This window comes from Bactrocera latifrons, unplaced genomic scaffold (genome assembly GCF_001853355.1).
Source record: "Bactrocera latifrons isolate USDA-ARS-PBARC rearing strain unplaced genomic scaffold, ASM185335v1 scaffold_41, whole genome shotgun sequence".
NCBI lineage: Eukaryota > Metazoa > Arthropoda > Insecta > Diptera > Tephritidae > Bactrocera > Bactrocera latifrons.
The window spans coordinates 283334-299618 of NW_017537057.1; the positions used below are offsets into that span (position 1 = coordinate 283334).

At 33.3% G+C, this 16285-nt stretch overlaps 1 protein-coding gene across 9 annotated transcripts in view; it reads right to left on the reverse strand.

The window, feature by feature from the left end:
- Nucleotides 1–601: 601 nt before the first annotated feature.
- Nucleotides 602–16285, reverse strand: part of LOC108972603 — a 228897-nt gene continuing 213213 nt past the window's right edge. For 6 of the 9 annotated variants that reach the window (XM_018939245.1, XM_018939243.1, XM_018939240.1 and 3 more), the window contains 2 exons: nt 10347–10574; nt 602–6210 (listed from right to left, as the gene is read on the reverse strand). In XM_018939245.1, coding sequence (XP_018794790.1) covers nt 4733–6210; nt 10347–10574 — 1706 coding nt within the window. In that variant the 3' untranslated portion in view covers nt 602–4732. Of the gene's footprint in view, nt 6211–10336; nt 10575–16072; nt 16138–16285 lie in introns of those variants that run through there. The other 3 variants (XM_018939247.1, XM_018939246.1, XM_018939248.1) reach the window with 3 other exon arrangements.

Consider the following 16285-nt stretch of genomic DNA (forward strand, 5'->3'; position numbering starts at 1 on the left):
TATATTTTATAATATATATAGAGTTTTCTTCCGATCTTTACGTCATCTATCTGACTGCTTCAGTCGGGGTATGATTTCAACAAGTTATCGCAATAAAGCTTTTGGTGTCTGAGAGTCGATCTGTTATGCTTGATTCGATTTAGGCCGTTTCCAACAACTGTGAGTCAGTTATCATATCTTCCTTCCCTTAAAAAGATTTATTTTATTAATCACTTTACTTACCGTTTCTTGGCGCCAAGTTAAAAATAATTGTGAGAATGCACTTTTTTGGCATAATTTATTAAATAATTTACTCACAAATTTAGTTTATAATTATAATAATAATGTCATCAATAAGTGTTAATTTTTGTTATTGGAAAATATTTATGTTCTTTAACCAGCACACTTATTTATTAGCTACACCACAAAAACAAAATTAGTGCTAAAGACAATAGTTACGCTTAATAAACTTTAAAAGTTTTTGTTTTTGTTGTTTGCTTAAAATGTACTTAAGTAAATAAATTTAATAATTTTAAAAAATTTTACTAATTAGGAATAAATTTTGTTACAGTTTCATTTTGTTCAATGTCAATGTATGCATCAATGCATATATGTGTATGTATGTGTGTGTGAGTGTGATTGAAACGAATTCACGAAATAAGGCCATTAGCTGCTTAAAATTACTTTAAATGTTATTATTTTAACTTTTTTTTTTGTTTTTTTTTTTATTATTTCTCATGTAATTAATTACTAGTTTAAATGTCGGCTTAGTCATTAGTTAGTCGTAATGGGAAAGCATGAGTATGAGTTTAGTTAAAGCAAGGCGTTTTAATTGCAACGCAACACAGAAATATGCCGCCAATGTGCGGTCGCTTCAGTTTCTGCTGTTTAAGCGTCGAAATGTTAGAATTTATTTTAATTTCTCACTAAGTCTCTGTTTATAAAGGTTTCTTCTTAATTCATGCAATGAATTTTTACGTTATTCTAACGCTTCCAAACAGTCGTCTCCATTGCGTGCTGGCGCCAAGGCCTTGCTTTTGTTGCCACCACTAATGCGTTCTCATGTTTTTTTCTCCTTCAAGTACTCAACTTTTGATTTAACAATTTCTATATATATATATACTTTCAGCGATTTTTTAACCTAGCTCTGTTTTCTATATCTTTTGATTAGTTTTACATTACTTGGTATTCACTAGAAGCTTAAGGATATATACACTGAAGAGTATGGTATTTAACGCTCAATATTCTTTTTCTAATTTACCGCTTGCGAACCCCTGAAAATTTTGTTTTTTAATTTAATTTGTTTATTCCTTAATCCAAATATTTGACTGTTTTCAAGCGTCTCGTTTCAATATTTATTATTATTACAGGGCTGATATCCACCTGTGAATTTCGAAAAATAGAAAAAATCAATTTTTTCGCCCGTATAGTATATAGAATGTATAATATATTTGAAAATATATTACCAATATTTTATGTTAATCCCGCAAAGAGTTTTGGAGATATGAATTTAATGAAAGAATTCTTTAACTTAATGTAATCGACTCCCAAAACCTTAAACGCGTTTTTTTTCTTTTCTTTTGAAACTAGATTTTCAGAGCCCGTGAGACAAACTTCACCGAAACGGTTTTATAGTCTTTACATTTTTACACGATCTCCCTCGATATATTTGTCAGGTAATGATAGAGGGAAGACGATTTTCTATAATAATTTCGATATTTTCAAATAGAAAATGGAGAGTTCGTAATAGAACCACTGCGACTAGAGGATTTTGTTGCGTCTCTGTGGTTTGGCAGTAATCGCGGTCGTATGAGGAGTGAAGGAGACCTCCTGAAGGACGGTTAAAGTACATCCTATGATTGTTGATTAGTTTAAATTATTTATTAAACAAACTTCCTTTTTACAAAAATTTCACAAAAACAAAGGGGTTTTCTGCTTTGCAAGAGAATAAAACTCCTTAAGTCGGAACTTCTGTATGTAAGACATCTCTATTTCATATTCAAAAGATTTCTAATATTTAAAAAAACAACCTGAAAAAAGTATTAGCATTTAACCGATTTTTATCTCTGAGAAATCTGATTTTTATAACTGAAACCCATGATCTCAATCTGATCTTTCAATAGATCATAGTTATTTGAAGTAATCTATAAATGACGCCTGTCTTTTACTAGGTTATGTTCAATATATATCTCACTGCTTTCAACACCTTTAATAATCCTTGTTTCCTGATCCTTTACATTGATCCCATAATGGGTAAACCAAGTCTCCATTGTGGTAGAGCTTGGTTTCTCACTACGAAAGTGTGTTTTTTGAAGTAATTTCGCTACAGTGTTGTACTTTAGTTATTCACCTGCCCTTCCTGGGATACTATTAGATCCAAGTACTTGGAAAATGTTATAAGGCTTTGGGGTTTTTAGAACTTGATTATATTCGAATATATTCCTTTTGTGAAATATTTGTTTTGTAATCGTTTTATGGTTCAATTTCATAAACTACCCGTTATATTTCAGTAAATTAAAATAACAGTATTCCATTGAACCTTCAAAATTTATTAATCAAATACTTTAATGGCAATTATACGGCATTTATATAATTGCTTAAAGTTTGTATTAACTTTCGTGAAAGCGGAGGATGGTTTCATGATAGAAACGTTTTTCGGAAATCGGGATTTTGAGAATTAAAGAAGAAATTCATGGAATTCTAAGTTTTTCGAAAACTGGGTTGTTAGCATAAGAAAAAGAAGTTGATAGTATCCCACATTTTTCGAAAAATAATATTTTGAAATTTAAACAATATATTCACAGAATTCTGCGATTTTGAAGCTTAAAAAATGAATACATAGAATTCTTCATTTTTGAAAAATGCGATTTTAGAATTGGAATGGGACATCGGATACTCCGTTTTTCGAAAACTGAGATTTAGAAATTTAAAGAAGGGGTTCATAGCAGTTTACTCTTATTCAGGAATTTGAATGAGGAATTCCTTAAATTCTATGTTTTTCGAAAACCGCGATTTTGGAAAAGGAAATCATAGTATTCGCCATTTTTCCAATGCTGGGTTTTAGAAGTTGAAGGAAGAGTTCATTGGATTCTACGTTTTTCGAAAACTGGAATTTAAATTTTCGACTGCTGGGTTTTAGAAGTTGAAGGAGGAGTTCATTGGATTCTACGTTTTTCGAAAACTGTTTATGGTACTCAAAATTTTTTGAAAAGATGTTTTTTATTTGAGAGAGGAATTCATAGTATTCTACGTTTTTCGAAGACAGGGATTTTGAGATTTAAATAAGGATTTTATAGTATTCAACGTTTTTCGAGAACTGGAATTTTGTAATTTGAAAGAAAATTTTAAAGAATTTTACGTTTATCGAAAACTGGGCTTTTGAAAATAAAGAAATTAATTCATAGGATGTCATGTTTTTCGAATACTGGAATTTTGAGTTTGAAGAAGAAATTCCTTGATTTCTATGTTTTTTCGAAAACTGTGAGGTTGGATAAGGAATTCATAAGCTTGTCCGTTTTGGAAAGCTGGGATTTATAAATTTAAAGGAGGAATTCATCGAATTCTATGTTTTTCGAATACTCGAGTTTTGGAATTTCAAGGAATTGTAATAGGTTAGATTTACGGATACAAAATACAGAGAAGTGGGTCTCTTAGTAAAAAATCAGTAAGAGATTTCGATACGACCTGTAAGCTTTACAATTTGTTCTGTTCGTTATTAATATCCCTGGATGAAAGCGATTTGCTACTCAAGATTTAAAGACGATAGGCTCGGTGACCTAATATTTTTAACAAAATACCTTTCTTTCTTTTGAAGTTTCGAGCCTCTCAGAAGTCCTTGAAATCCGCGTAATGCAAGCTATTTACCTTAAAGGTTCAAAGGTGAATGATCCGAGACCTACCTTTTTAATGTACTATATGTATTACCAATTATTCCTTCGAAACTTTCAGTATCGCGAAATTTCGTGCACATTTCAAAATTGTTTTGCAATCGGAGTTATTTAAAACATTAGTTCTGGTTAAAAAATGTGTAACAGATATTTAAGACATCTATTTTTGTTCCTCTTCTTCCCATATCTCTTCCATTTAATCCTACAATATCTCGTTATTGACTTGCTTACCAATAAATTTTTTGTATTATCTCATAATCACCCATGACTTCTTGACTTATATTTATACAAATGTTTAACACTAAGAAAGCACATAACACAAATATTATCTAGCTAAATACGAATATGAAGAAGTATTGTTGTACTTGTATGTATGTTTATGCATAAATATTAGACGATTTCCGAAAATTAGCATGATATGAGCGAAATGTGGAAGATTTCCCGATTATACTTCTAAAGAGACTTTGTTTGTATAAAGTTCATAGTTATGTTGTATGCGGTGTGCGGTGTCTAAATACGAGTTCGGTATGCGTTCCTTTAAATGTGGCTAAGAGAGGAAGCTTCTTTTGTTCGATAATCAGGCTATAAGAGAGATTGATTATAAGACTATATGCATGTTTTGTGTATATTAGTATGTATAGCTATTAATATAACTGTCTTAAAACTACATAAGCTGCGTTCCTATATCCGATATGACCTTGAAGCAAATGACACACCCTCTACATGCGTGTACTTTCCAGCGTCAAAGAGCAGGCGGCACCATCCGCGCTTGCGGACATCAATAAGAGATCCGACGCCGTCGAACCGGTCGAGCCCGTCGACGAGGAGCGTTTCTTGGTACCACTACGACCGTTGCTTTTTAAAAATCAACTTGTAGAACGTGTGAGCAGCTCGTCGTCATCTAGTTGTGCCAACGCAGCCGGTGAGCCCACATCGATGGTGGTCACACGATTGCCGCCATCCGATGCCGACGGCAACTTGATGACATCATTGTCGGACGTATGGACTGGCATAATGATGCACACGAAGCTTTTGCCGGTTTGTGAGTCGCGCGGATGCAAGGTTACCGGATTGAATTTATCCGTTTGTCCGTCGGTGAAGGTTTGCAGGCGTTGATAAATTTCGGGATAATGTTTGCGCAAGAGCACACCACGTCGTGACAAGATATCCAAGATATTGGAGAGTATGAGTTCACCGTGACCGTTATTTGAACGTAAACTTGGATTGAATGTGAGTATGAGTATCTCGGTGGTGGGCTCCGGCACGGCAACCACTGTTAACGGTGGCTGCGGCTGCAGTTGTTGTTGTAGTTGTAGGGCCTGATGTTGTTGCTCCAATTCAGCTAGGATGCTCTTGCAGAGTTTCAGTTTGGCACAACGCGAGACCAGCTGGCGTTCCCAGCGTACTGGCGCCTGTCCCATGCCCGGCGCTTCGCTGACCACACATATGGCCACGTAGATGAGCATCTTGGAGTCCGGCTTGTATTCGGTGCTTAACTTCAGCAATTCCGAGTACAGCTCGAGACCCATTTCGGCGGGCATCAGATCGGGCCAACGCACATAGGACGCCTCGCCCATACACTGAAAGCCGTGCTTGATGAAACTCTCAGCCGCCTCGGCGGAACGGAAGAGCACCCGCACAACGCCGCGCCCCTGCGACAGGAAGCCCTTACGCGCTAACAAACTGAGATGGCGCTGCGAATCGACATCATCCTTACACGTGGCTAACACTTGGCGGCACAAATTCGACGCGCGTGAGTGTAGACATGCTTTGCGGTGCTTCTCCCAGTGGGCGCGCCGACATTCACGCGAACAATATAGATGGGTACAATTGTGGCATGACTTGTAATACTTTTTGGCGTCTGCGGGTGTGGCGCTACGATCGCACTTGGTGTTGCGGCACTTGATCTGCAGCTCGGATGTGGTCTTATTATTGGACTCGGAACTGTCGCCGAGCGAGACACGGCGCGTCGACAGCGTGGCGTTCCCGGCGCCGATGACACCGCTGCCACCTCCAACGCCACCGACGGTTGACGTGTGGTGACTGTTGACGCTGGCATCTTGGTAGTACCCGACAACGTTGGTGTGCTGCGTCGTTGTGCCGATGCTGTTGCCGGTTGACGAATTGGTTTTGGCATTTTGTTGCTGTTGTTGTTGTTGTTTTTGTTGTTGCGGTGCATCGCCCTCACTGCGCCGGCGCAAACGCTGCTGTTCGGCCTGTAGTTGTACTAGTAGTAGTTGTTGTTGGGATTGCTGTAGTTGCGTCTGGGATTGGGGAATTTGTGGTGGTTGTTGCTGCTGCGGCATATGACGGAATGTTACCAGGGACTGACTAGCTGAATCGCCTGCGAATGAGAAGAGAATGTGCATGGGTTGAGGCAATATTTAATTGTTAACTCTTTTTTTAACAATGTTAACATTTGCTAAGTAACTTCTAATGCAGTACACAACGTCTAGGCATTCCCAACGAAAGTATCAAACAAAAATTGTTTTTAAAAGCACATGTTCACAGGAGTTCTTTTTTAACGCGAAGGAATGAGTTGAGCATGCTTGGAAGGATTCAGCCGTACTACTTGCTTCATAGCGTACGCAATTTTCTTTGGTAACATCTCTCTTCGGAGACCAGAACTTTTGAAAATCCAAAAAAAAAAGAATTTCTTTAAATTTTTACGAAATTCGACCGATATATTATGCTACAAAATATGTGCAACCTGATTTATATACATCTTTGCTAAGCTTCCCTAATTTCATTTTGAATACGATTTTGTTCTGGTGGTTAGTCTAATCTTCTATAGAATTTGAAGACGCAATATCAAAACAGTAGGAGTTAAAGCCAAAAAATATACAAAATATAAGCTAGAAAGCGGTGTTGCTAAGAACGTCGCTAACCTCAAATTTTACACATGGAAACCAATTAGTGTAACAGGGATATTATACAAATATTCTTAAGCCGTACTGACGAAGTACTCTAAAGTTATTTGTGTAATTTTTTTTAATGGATCTATTGGCCTTTGGAATTAGGTTGGAATTAGAATTAAACTAATATATCAATACAATAATTTTAGAAGCATTGACTTAACATTTTTAGCTGCAAAATTTGTTGGCAGCTGTTAAGTTTATTGCTGAAGCATGAGAAAATACAGCTATGTGGAAAAGCCATATATTTTTAATGTGTTGAAAAATTCTTTCCGCGAACAAAATAATAATTTGCAATTTTTACAGATTCATAGAGGCAAAAAAAAAATAATAGTAATAATAATAATTATAATACTGTTACGATTCATCCTTTTTTACTATTATTAGTTCGAACTGTTAAGAGAAACTAGCTGAATTGCAACATGTTACTGTACAGTACGTGTAATATTTAAATTTCTACACCTGAGATTAATGTTAGAGTGGATGCGAGAAACTATACGAAGACTGAAACGATAACGATCAGGCATATCACGCGCCAGTTATCAGTCGAAAAGCTCGAACGAGTCATCGAAAATAGGACACAACGGATGGAATATCTGAAACGTAACCGCGGCCAACATGTGAAAGAGATAATCTTCAAAAGATAAACGCCAAAGAATGTTTTTCGAAAGATAATAAACATTGTTTGAAGTTTTGTGATTTTTCTTTGAAAAAGTAGGGAACATGGAAATGGATCACCTTTTATAACAAGTCCAAACTATCCCTAGTTCCAATATACCCAATATAATGGCTCCTGACTTTTCATCTGGCTTTAATCGGTTTAGCTTGGTCAAAATGTGTAATGCTTTGTTGAAAATCTGTTGTTTGGCGGCAAATTGTAATGGAAGACCTCGGTCTAAGGCGCATTTTCCTAAAATAATGAATTCCAACCCGGTATTTGACATTTTTTACTTCTTCTCTTAATGCCTTCGGTTGAGTTTGAATTACATTTAACTTATCTGAGACTGATTTTAGTAAAATTTTCGCTGTCTCGAAGGGAAATAATAAATAAAATAAAAATAATAATAATAATCTACAAGTATGACCTATAATTTCACATTTATTTATTCTAATCCATTCTTGATTTCATCGAATAATGAATGCTGATTTCTGTCGCAAAATTTTTAATATAAAAGCTTCTGTTTTTGATCCCTGCAATTTGCAAGAGCATAAAGTGTTCCTTTACATTTGAACTAAGCTGTCCTTACTTGTTACTAAATATTTTGTATGCCAATCAATCTCCGTTACCTTTATTTTCGTTGTGTGAGTGTAAAAATTTTAAATAATTCAGTAAATTAAAATAAAAGTAAATAAATAATAAAGGAAGGTTTACATTGCGGCAAGAAAGCACCCAGAAATTTTAATTAAATTGCCTGGGTAAATGATATTTGAAAAAGAGTATTTTTCTGAGTTTGTAGGAGTGTGCTTTATTAATATGCCAAATATGAGCGCGATCAGTCAACCAGGTCGTTTGCAACAGGTGCTTAAGTCGGTACATCTCAGTAGTGTGTTGCGATTTTGTCAATGAATAAAAATATCGAACAAAGAATTTGTCCTAAATTCTGTAATTCTGATTTTGTATTGGAAAAGACTTAGGCTGATCCACTATCATCAAAAACACAAACCTACGAGTGGTACAAAGCCTTCAAAACTGATCATGAAATCGTTGAAGACATGCCTCGTTCTGAATGACCTTGGATCTTTTCAACAGATGAAAATATTAAGGATATCGTTTTTGAAGATCTTCTTGCAAGTGTTAGATATATGGCAAGAGACTACGACATCTCCCGCGAGTCCGTTCGAATGATTTTAGTGTATATTTTGAGTTTGAAACGCGTTCTTGCTCGACTCGTTCCGATAAAGCTGATTTTTTTCCCAAAAATAGTACCGTAAACAGGTCTATTTGAATATCCTTGTTCGTGCGAATTCCAATCTCACATTCATATAGAGCATATCACTGCCGACGAGACATGAATTTATGAGTTTGTCATTAAAAGAACTCATCAATTATCGGAGTGGAGTTTGCAACATTTGAAAGCATTTTGCATGCGAGAGTATAAAATGCCCTTCCTTATATGTTAGAGAAATATTTTGAAACTACTAGACAGTGAACTGTATGAGTGTAATAATTATTAAATAATCCACCTAATGAAAATAAATCTAAATAATAAGGGTTTATATATTATTGTAATTGTTTTAAGACTAATTAAAAAGGAAGTGAAACCAAAAATGTAAGGAGTTCATGGTAGGGTTTGGCTTTTCTGAAACCGTTCAAATAAAGTCCTCTTTCTGTTTTTTAATTTCTCGCTACAAAGAGTTCTCTTTGGAGAGCTTTTCTTTTAAGTTTTTTTTTCTTTTTTTTTTTTAAGAATTAGAAATAAGAATTCGTTCTTTGCTTGCTTTTACGTTCTTTCTATTTTTTTTTTTTNAGAATATTTTCAATTTCAATAAGAAAAGTTAGCTTCAAAGTGTGTGTGTGTGTGCACGCATGTGTACACGTGTATATGCGTGTGTGTGTAGAAATTTTGGTTTTGCGGTGAAAAAAGTTGGCTGGTGTTTGCTGTTGCTGCCAGCGCTACATTCCATAGGCGTTCACATGTGTGTGTGTGTGTGTATCTAGATGTGTATAAGAGACAGATCAAATATATAAAATTTCTTTAAATTGTTTTTTTAATATTTATCAAACAATAGGAATATACTGATTTATAAATCCAAATATAATAATGGGTAGTCGAAAAAGTCTTTTCGTATTTCTAATCAATCTTCAACTTATTTTCTTTTATATTTAATAATAAATAAATAAACAAATATTTAATATTTTGGTCACCCATTTTTTGTAATTTTTTCCGGTAGAGACATTATTACGTCAGTTTAAAACTTTCATCAGTGTAAATCAAAATTTCGAAATTTCCAGAACGGAAGCAAGCGAACCATTGTTGTGCTCCGTACACTTCCCAAATTTCATTAATGACATGCGTGGCATTCTTCCCTTTTTTATACAAAAAATTCAAAATATAGCGAATTTCTTCATTATTTTTAATAATTTTTGAAGATCTGTAACTTTTTTTCAACTTCCTCGAATTTATTTCTTTGCTTAAATGAAGCTTAAAATCTCATCTTTCCAACACTATATGGTATGATAGAACGACTTCTATTAATAAAATACGAAACGACTTTTTCGACTGCCCAATATCTCAGCTCTTAATACACAGTATATAACGAAACACAACAGTAACAAATCGTAAATTATTATGTATAAAAAAATGTTAATATTTGTCGAATTTTGTTTGGATTTACGCTTAAATTTATATATTTTCAAAACTCTATCTATTATATTTGATTCTATATAATTACAAGTATATATTAATTGATACGATTGTGAGCCGCAATGATGATGGAGCTGCGCTTAAATGTCTATATATTTTACTATATACGTTTACGAATACGAATACGAGTATGTAGTAGATACATATGTTTGTATGTACGAGTATATTTTTGTGATGGAAGAAAACTTACAGGTTCATACCTGTCGTCGTGGATCTAGCGTATGGATCACTTGTGGCGGCGGGCCCCGCGTTGACGTTGACGCCGACGCCGACGCCGACGCTAGCGCCAAGAGCTGCACCCGCACCCGCACCAGCGCCCACGTTCACGCCCTGCACTCCACCACTGGACGACGCTGACGACGATGGCAGTCCTAATAGTGAGGCTAAGACATCTTCTAGCGAAGCGGTGCTCAACGAGCGTTCTGGCGCTAAATTTCAGAATTTCGATGCATTTTTATATATTTGTTTTGTTTTTTGATTGCGAGCAAATGTTTTCAAATGAGTGTTTTTTGTATTTTTTTTTTATTGTTTTGTATAATTTTACGGATGAAAAGGTGGGAGAATACGGTAGTTTGGTTAGGTTTTCGGCAATTTTGTACACATTTCGGCATATATGTATGTATATTTGTAGCACATATTGTTGATCGCCATTGATTGTTGATGGATTTGAAAGAATTTTTTTTGGTGGGAATTTCAGTTTAGTTAGCATTAGTAATGTTGGTGTGGTAAAAAACAAGAAAAAAGAAACGAGAATATAAAACGCATATATATTTTAATTGTTTTTGTAAAACGCTTTGCTTTAGCCTAAGATATGTTTACTTAATTAAATGCTAATAAAAATAACTATACTGTCAACCATAAGCCTTAGAAAATTATCAAACAAAATATCAGCAACACATGGTATCACCCTGTCTCTCCATAATGACTGCTACCAATGAGATCTACGTCTGACTCATTACGCAATTAACTTATGATTTAGTAAGAGCTTTGAGTAAAGAAGCAAATTTGAATGTTTTCATTAAGTTTATAGCGGTCTAAAATCGCAAGTATATACGTGAGGAAGAGAGGAAGCGTTTAGTAGGTGGTAGTAGTTCGGAGCGTGGTTTGGGTGTTTCAAGGAAAGGGGCACAGAAATTCTACGATTTTTAGTTGCAATTAATAACTAGTGTACGGTTATGTGGTGAATGAATAATAATATATACTAGAAGTTAGAGAAATATACTACTGTATAGATAAATTTATATAGTGCAGCGTGAAATTATTTGATAACAAATAACTTAATATTAATTTTCTAAAATGTTTGGTAATGTAATGTCTKCTAATGGCATGTTACAAAGAGCTTGGGTTTAACATAAGAGGTATTAAAAAAATATTTCTGAAATAATACTATATAGTTTGAGGTCCTGGATTTAACAATATTCGTCGAACTCTCTGTCTGCCTGTTCGCCTGTCTGTATATACTCGAACTAGTTCTTCAGTGCATTTGCCTGCTTGTTGAACAAGATTAAATATCTACAAGTGGCCAGGGACATATATGGTAAAATATTTAAAATGGCACCTGCCCCGGCTATCCTGTCCTTGAACCCTTTGTAGGTTTATCGTGATCCACAAAGAGTTCAATGTATTCTTTCACTATCTTCGATGAAACATTAAGAAAGGTTAGTGATTATCTGCATAATCTAAATATATTTCCTCTGGTGAGCACATTGTTTGAACAAGAAGGCTTTGTTTCATTATTATGATATACGCTTGGAAGACACTGCAGTGATCTGGTAGTCGGAAGTCGATTCTGGTATGTAATTTTGGTGAAAAGACACCACCTCCTACTCGATTATTTAGTTTGAACCCATCCGTATAAATAATTTAGATTTAATGAAGCATGTTGTGAGTCTTTAGAAGCTCAGTCCTATGTGACTTTAAGCCGCTTTGACGATGCAGCCGATTTGAAAAATTTGTCCATGAGCATAATAGAATTTTGTCCTGCACAGTAGTCCAACCTACACAAAGCAATCTAAGAAGTAACCAATATCTTGAGATCCAACATTCATTATTAGCATAAATATAGCAGCCATAGCTGAAAGTGCACACGAATATCATTGAGAGACGATTCGGCGTCGTTTGCAAAAACTTGGACTCACCTAAGGAATATAACTTTTTTTTTCATTCAAAATGGTGTGGTTTGTGAACGGGTGGTATCATCGACGATATTTGGTTTCAACAAGATGACGCCCCTTCCGAAACATCGTATCAATCAATGGATTCAGTGAGAGAACACTTTAGTGAGCAGATAATTTCACGTTTTGAGCCCTTCGATTGACCACCAAGATAATGTGATATCACGCCGTGAGACTGTTTTCGGCGGGGATGTGTAAAGTTTAACGTTTATGCGGACAATGCCGCTTTTTATCAGACCTTGAAGAAAAACAGCACGCATGTCATTCGCCAGTTATCAGTCGAAACGATCGAACGACTGATCGAAAGTTGGAAGCAACGGATGGACCATCTGAGGCGTAGTCGCGACCAACATTTGAAAGAGATACTCTTCAAAAAATAAATGCCAAAGAATGTTCTTTCGCCGGAAGCGGGCAGTAGGAGAGGAATTCTGTTCCATCAGCACAACGCCATGCCACACACATGGAAAGTGACTCACCAAAAGCTCTGGGTGCTTGAATGGAAAGTGCTTATGTATCCAGCTTATAGTGCGGACTTTGCAACAAGTGAATACTAAGTGAATTTTTGAGTATGACGAATAATTTTGCTGGCGCAAAATTCGTCCCCAAAGAAACTTATGAAAATCGGCTGTACCGGTTTGTAGTCAATAGGACGTGAATTTCGTTGAGAGAGGTTTTCTGAAATTGCCTTCAAAATGGCAACGACTTATCAAACAAAACGGTGTCTTTTAGGCCATATTCGGATTATTATATGAAAAAAAATAGAATTTAAAGCAAGAATAATGGATTTCTTTTTACTATATTTTGTATAACAAAATTAAAAAATAGAACTAGTACAAATCGGCTGAAGGGACTTAAAAGTAGAAAAAATAAACAGCAAATTCTTAAATGAAGAACAAAAGAGGGAATAAAATAGCAAAAATTAAATAAAACTGTCTAATCCGCAGACATAAAATTAAAGTAGTAATATGCAATAAAAATTATATAACAAACCAATCACAATCCAATTAAAATAAATTAAACTTTGTGTAAAACAAATAATTTCCATACAAACATATAAAATATATGTTTTATATGTAAGCACTTTTATTTATATCGAATAACTGTTATATGTAAATGCGTTAAAAACTAAATTATTTATGAAATCTACAATTTTATTTTTATTTTTAAAGCATCTTATATAGTATGTTTATGTGTATATGTAGGTATGTCTAAATGGTATTGATTATGAAAATAACTTCAATGGTATATATAATATTTATATATGTATTTGTGTATGTATTATGATAGGCTTGTGATGAAAATAAAGTCAAACACAATAAAAACACATTTTAAATGAATAATTTATATGCGTTTGTATGTATATGTATATAAACAGTATGCAGTATGTGTATTTTTCATTATTATTTAGCTTTAAATTATGTGTTACAAAATTATTTCCAGTACGAAAATTTAAATGCACATATTTTATAATCAATTAGACTAAAAGTTAACAGAAAAGTAAATTAAATTAAAAAAAAAATAATAATTTAATTACAAAAATTATTAAAACATAAAATTTCGTCCGATTTTATATAAAATTTATTTTAGCGTTCGAAAATTGAAATTTTTTAAAACAGTTTGAGAAGTTTTTTAAAGAAATTATGTTATGCGTTTCTATGTACATATCGGCACTTAAAATGCAAAACTTTTCACTTCCACTTTTCAGAAGTTTACAGACGAAGGATAAGCGATATAACAGAAAACACATATTGAAAAAAAATCAGTTTTGGTTATAAAATGGTTATATATTGGTTATTATGCACTTATATTGATTAGAGGTTTTGGTTATAAGACGGTTATGTCTTGGTTATCAGACACTCATATTAATTTGAGTTTTGGTTATGAAAGCGTTATATCTGACAGTGGAAGCTGAAAATTTGATGCACACTTAAGCAATAAAAAAAACTTGTTTTGCATTTTAGGTGGTGGTGATAGGTATGTAGCTTCATAAGTGTTTTTATGCGTCGTTTTAAAAATGTGAATTTTATGGCTGTGATTTATAATGATTTTCATGTGAAGAAAACTCACTTGAGCAAAAGCAAAAATGGGTCGATATTTATAACAAGGCATGATATTTGGTAACTAAATGGGGCGAATATGTTTGGAGAATATTTAGGCACAAATGATATGATGTTCTATGCTAGCGCTTATTTATATTTAATAATTTTTTCGAACATTGAATTAGTCTATTTTAAAACTCTGAAAAAATAGCAAATTCATTGAATTCGTGTTGTTTTTGGGCACTTGAAAATTATACGAAAAATCATTTGGAATCGAATTGTTATATTGAAAATATTTTGAAGTTGGTTTTTCGTGATGTTTTTTGACACTTGAAAATTTTGCGATAAACATGTTTTGAAATACAACTTTTGTATTGAAAATATTTTGTGGTTATTTTTTTGACACTTGAAACTTCTTCGAAAAAAAATTTGAAATCGCAATTTTTAAATCGAAAAAATTTTGAGGTTATTTTTTCGTAATGTTTTTTGATACTTGACAAAAATTTTGAAATGCCATTTGTATATTCGAAATATTTTGAGGTTAATTTTTGTGATATTTTTTTAATACTTGAATGTTTTGAAAAAAAATCCATGTTTATATTGGAACTATTTTGAGCATATTTTAGCTTAATTTTTGGAACGAACCTGAGTATGTTTCTGATCGATAGAAAATATTTTTTTTTTTTTAACGAATACTTAATTTAATTTTTCTCATCGCAATTTTGAATAATTTTGAAAAACTAAAAAGTAAATACTGTGAGAAATTTTGTAGAAGTTGTCTTGTCTTTTTGAGCATATAGATATTAATTATCGACTTAACTCTTAGTAGAGTATGAAGTACAATTTTAAGCAACTAGCTGTGCCTTATTCTATTTTAATTTTTTTCCCTTTTTTGTCCAATATTCTTTTGTACTATCTGATCAAATTTGACCTGTATTGCCAACAACAAGAAATTCTCGTAATCTTGTCGACTTGTTTTTGATACTGAAAGCACTCAAATTAAGTCTACCACATCACTAGTGAATTCAACAGACCAACAAATTGAATAAGGAGACCAATTTTCTTTTTTGCCAAGAATTAAAAAATTTGGATTTTTAATGCCACAGCGCTGAATATTGAGGAATTTTGATTAATAATAATTATTGAGCAAAATAAATTCAGCAGAATGTTTTAAATCTTGTAATTATTTGTAAAAATTCAGCAAATTTACAAAATATGCTTTTCATAAATTCAATTCCAGTGCTAGCATACCTTCAGGCGCTTCAGTTGTAGTTTCTGTCATTTTCATTTTATATTTCGGAATTTGTCAGCTTGACAGTGCAGTAAATTTTAAAATTTAACTGTCTCCGCTGATCTGGGAAAACTCTGAAAATTTTCAAAATATGCTTTTCATGAATTAAATAGCAATTTTTCAAAAATTGGCATCTTGGAGGTATGCAAACTTCCAAATCTTACTGATTATTATGAAACTTTCAGTTTTGGGTACAATAATTTAAAGGTCTTAAGTTTCGCAGCAGTAGCTGCATACTTTCGGACGCTAAGTCTATATTTTCGCAAATGTTTACTCCACACATAACTGTTAAGTTTTGCCAATTTTTTACTTATTTTTAATTATAATGATTTATGAACACTGTAAAATGATTGAGAAGTCTTTTTTCGGACGTAAATATGTATTTATTTTCTTTTCATGTTATGTTTTACAGATAAAATAAATTTTTATAATATGTTTAATATGTAAATATGTATGCAAATTGATTGTCATCGTTGAAACTTAAAATCTAAAGAAAAAACAAAAGCATAAATGTTAAAACTAAAATTTAATACAAAGTAAATTTATATTATTTTAACTATGAACATTTTTAAAAGCACATACAAACAGTTACAAGTAAAAGTTCAACGAAATGCGTTAATTAAATAAAAATATTA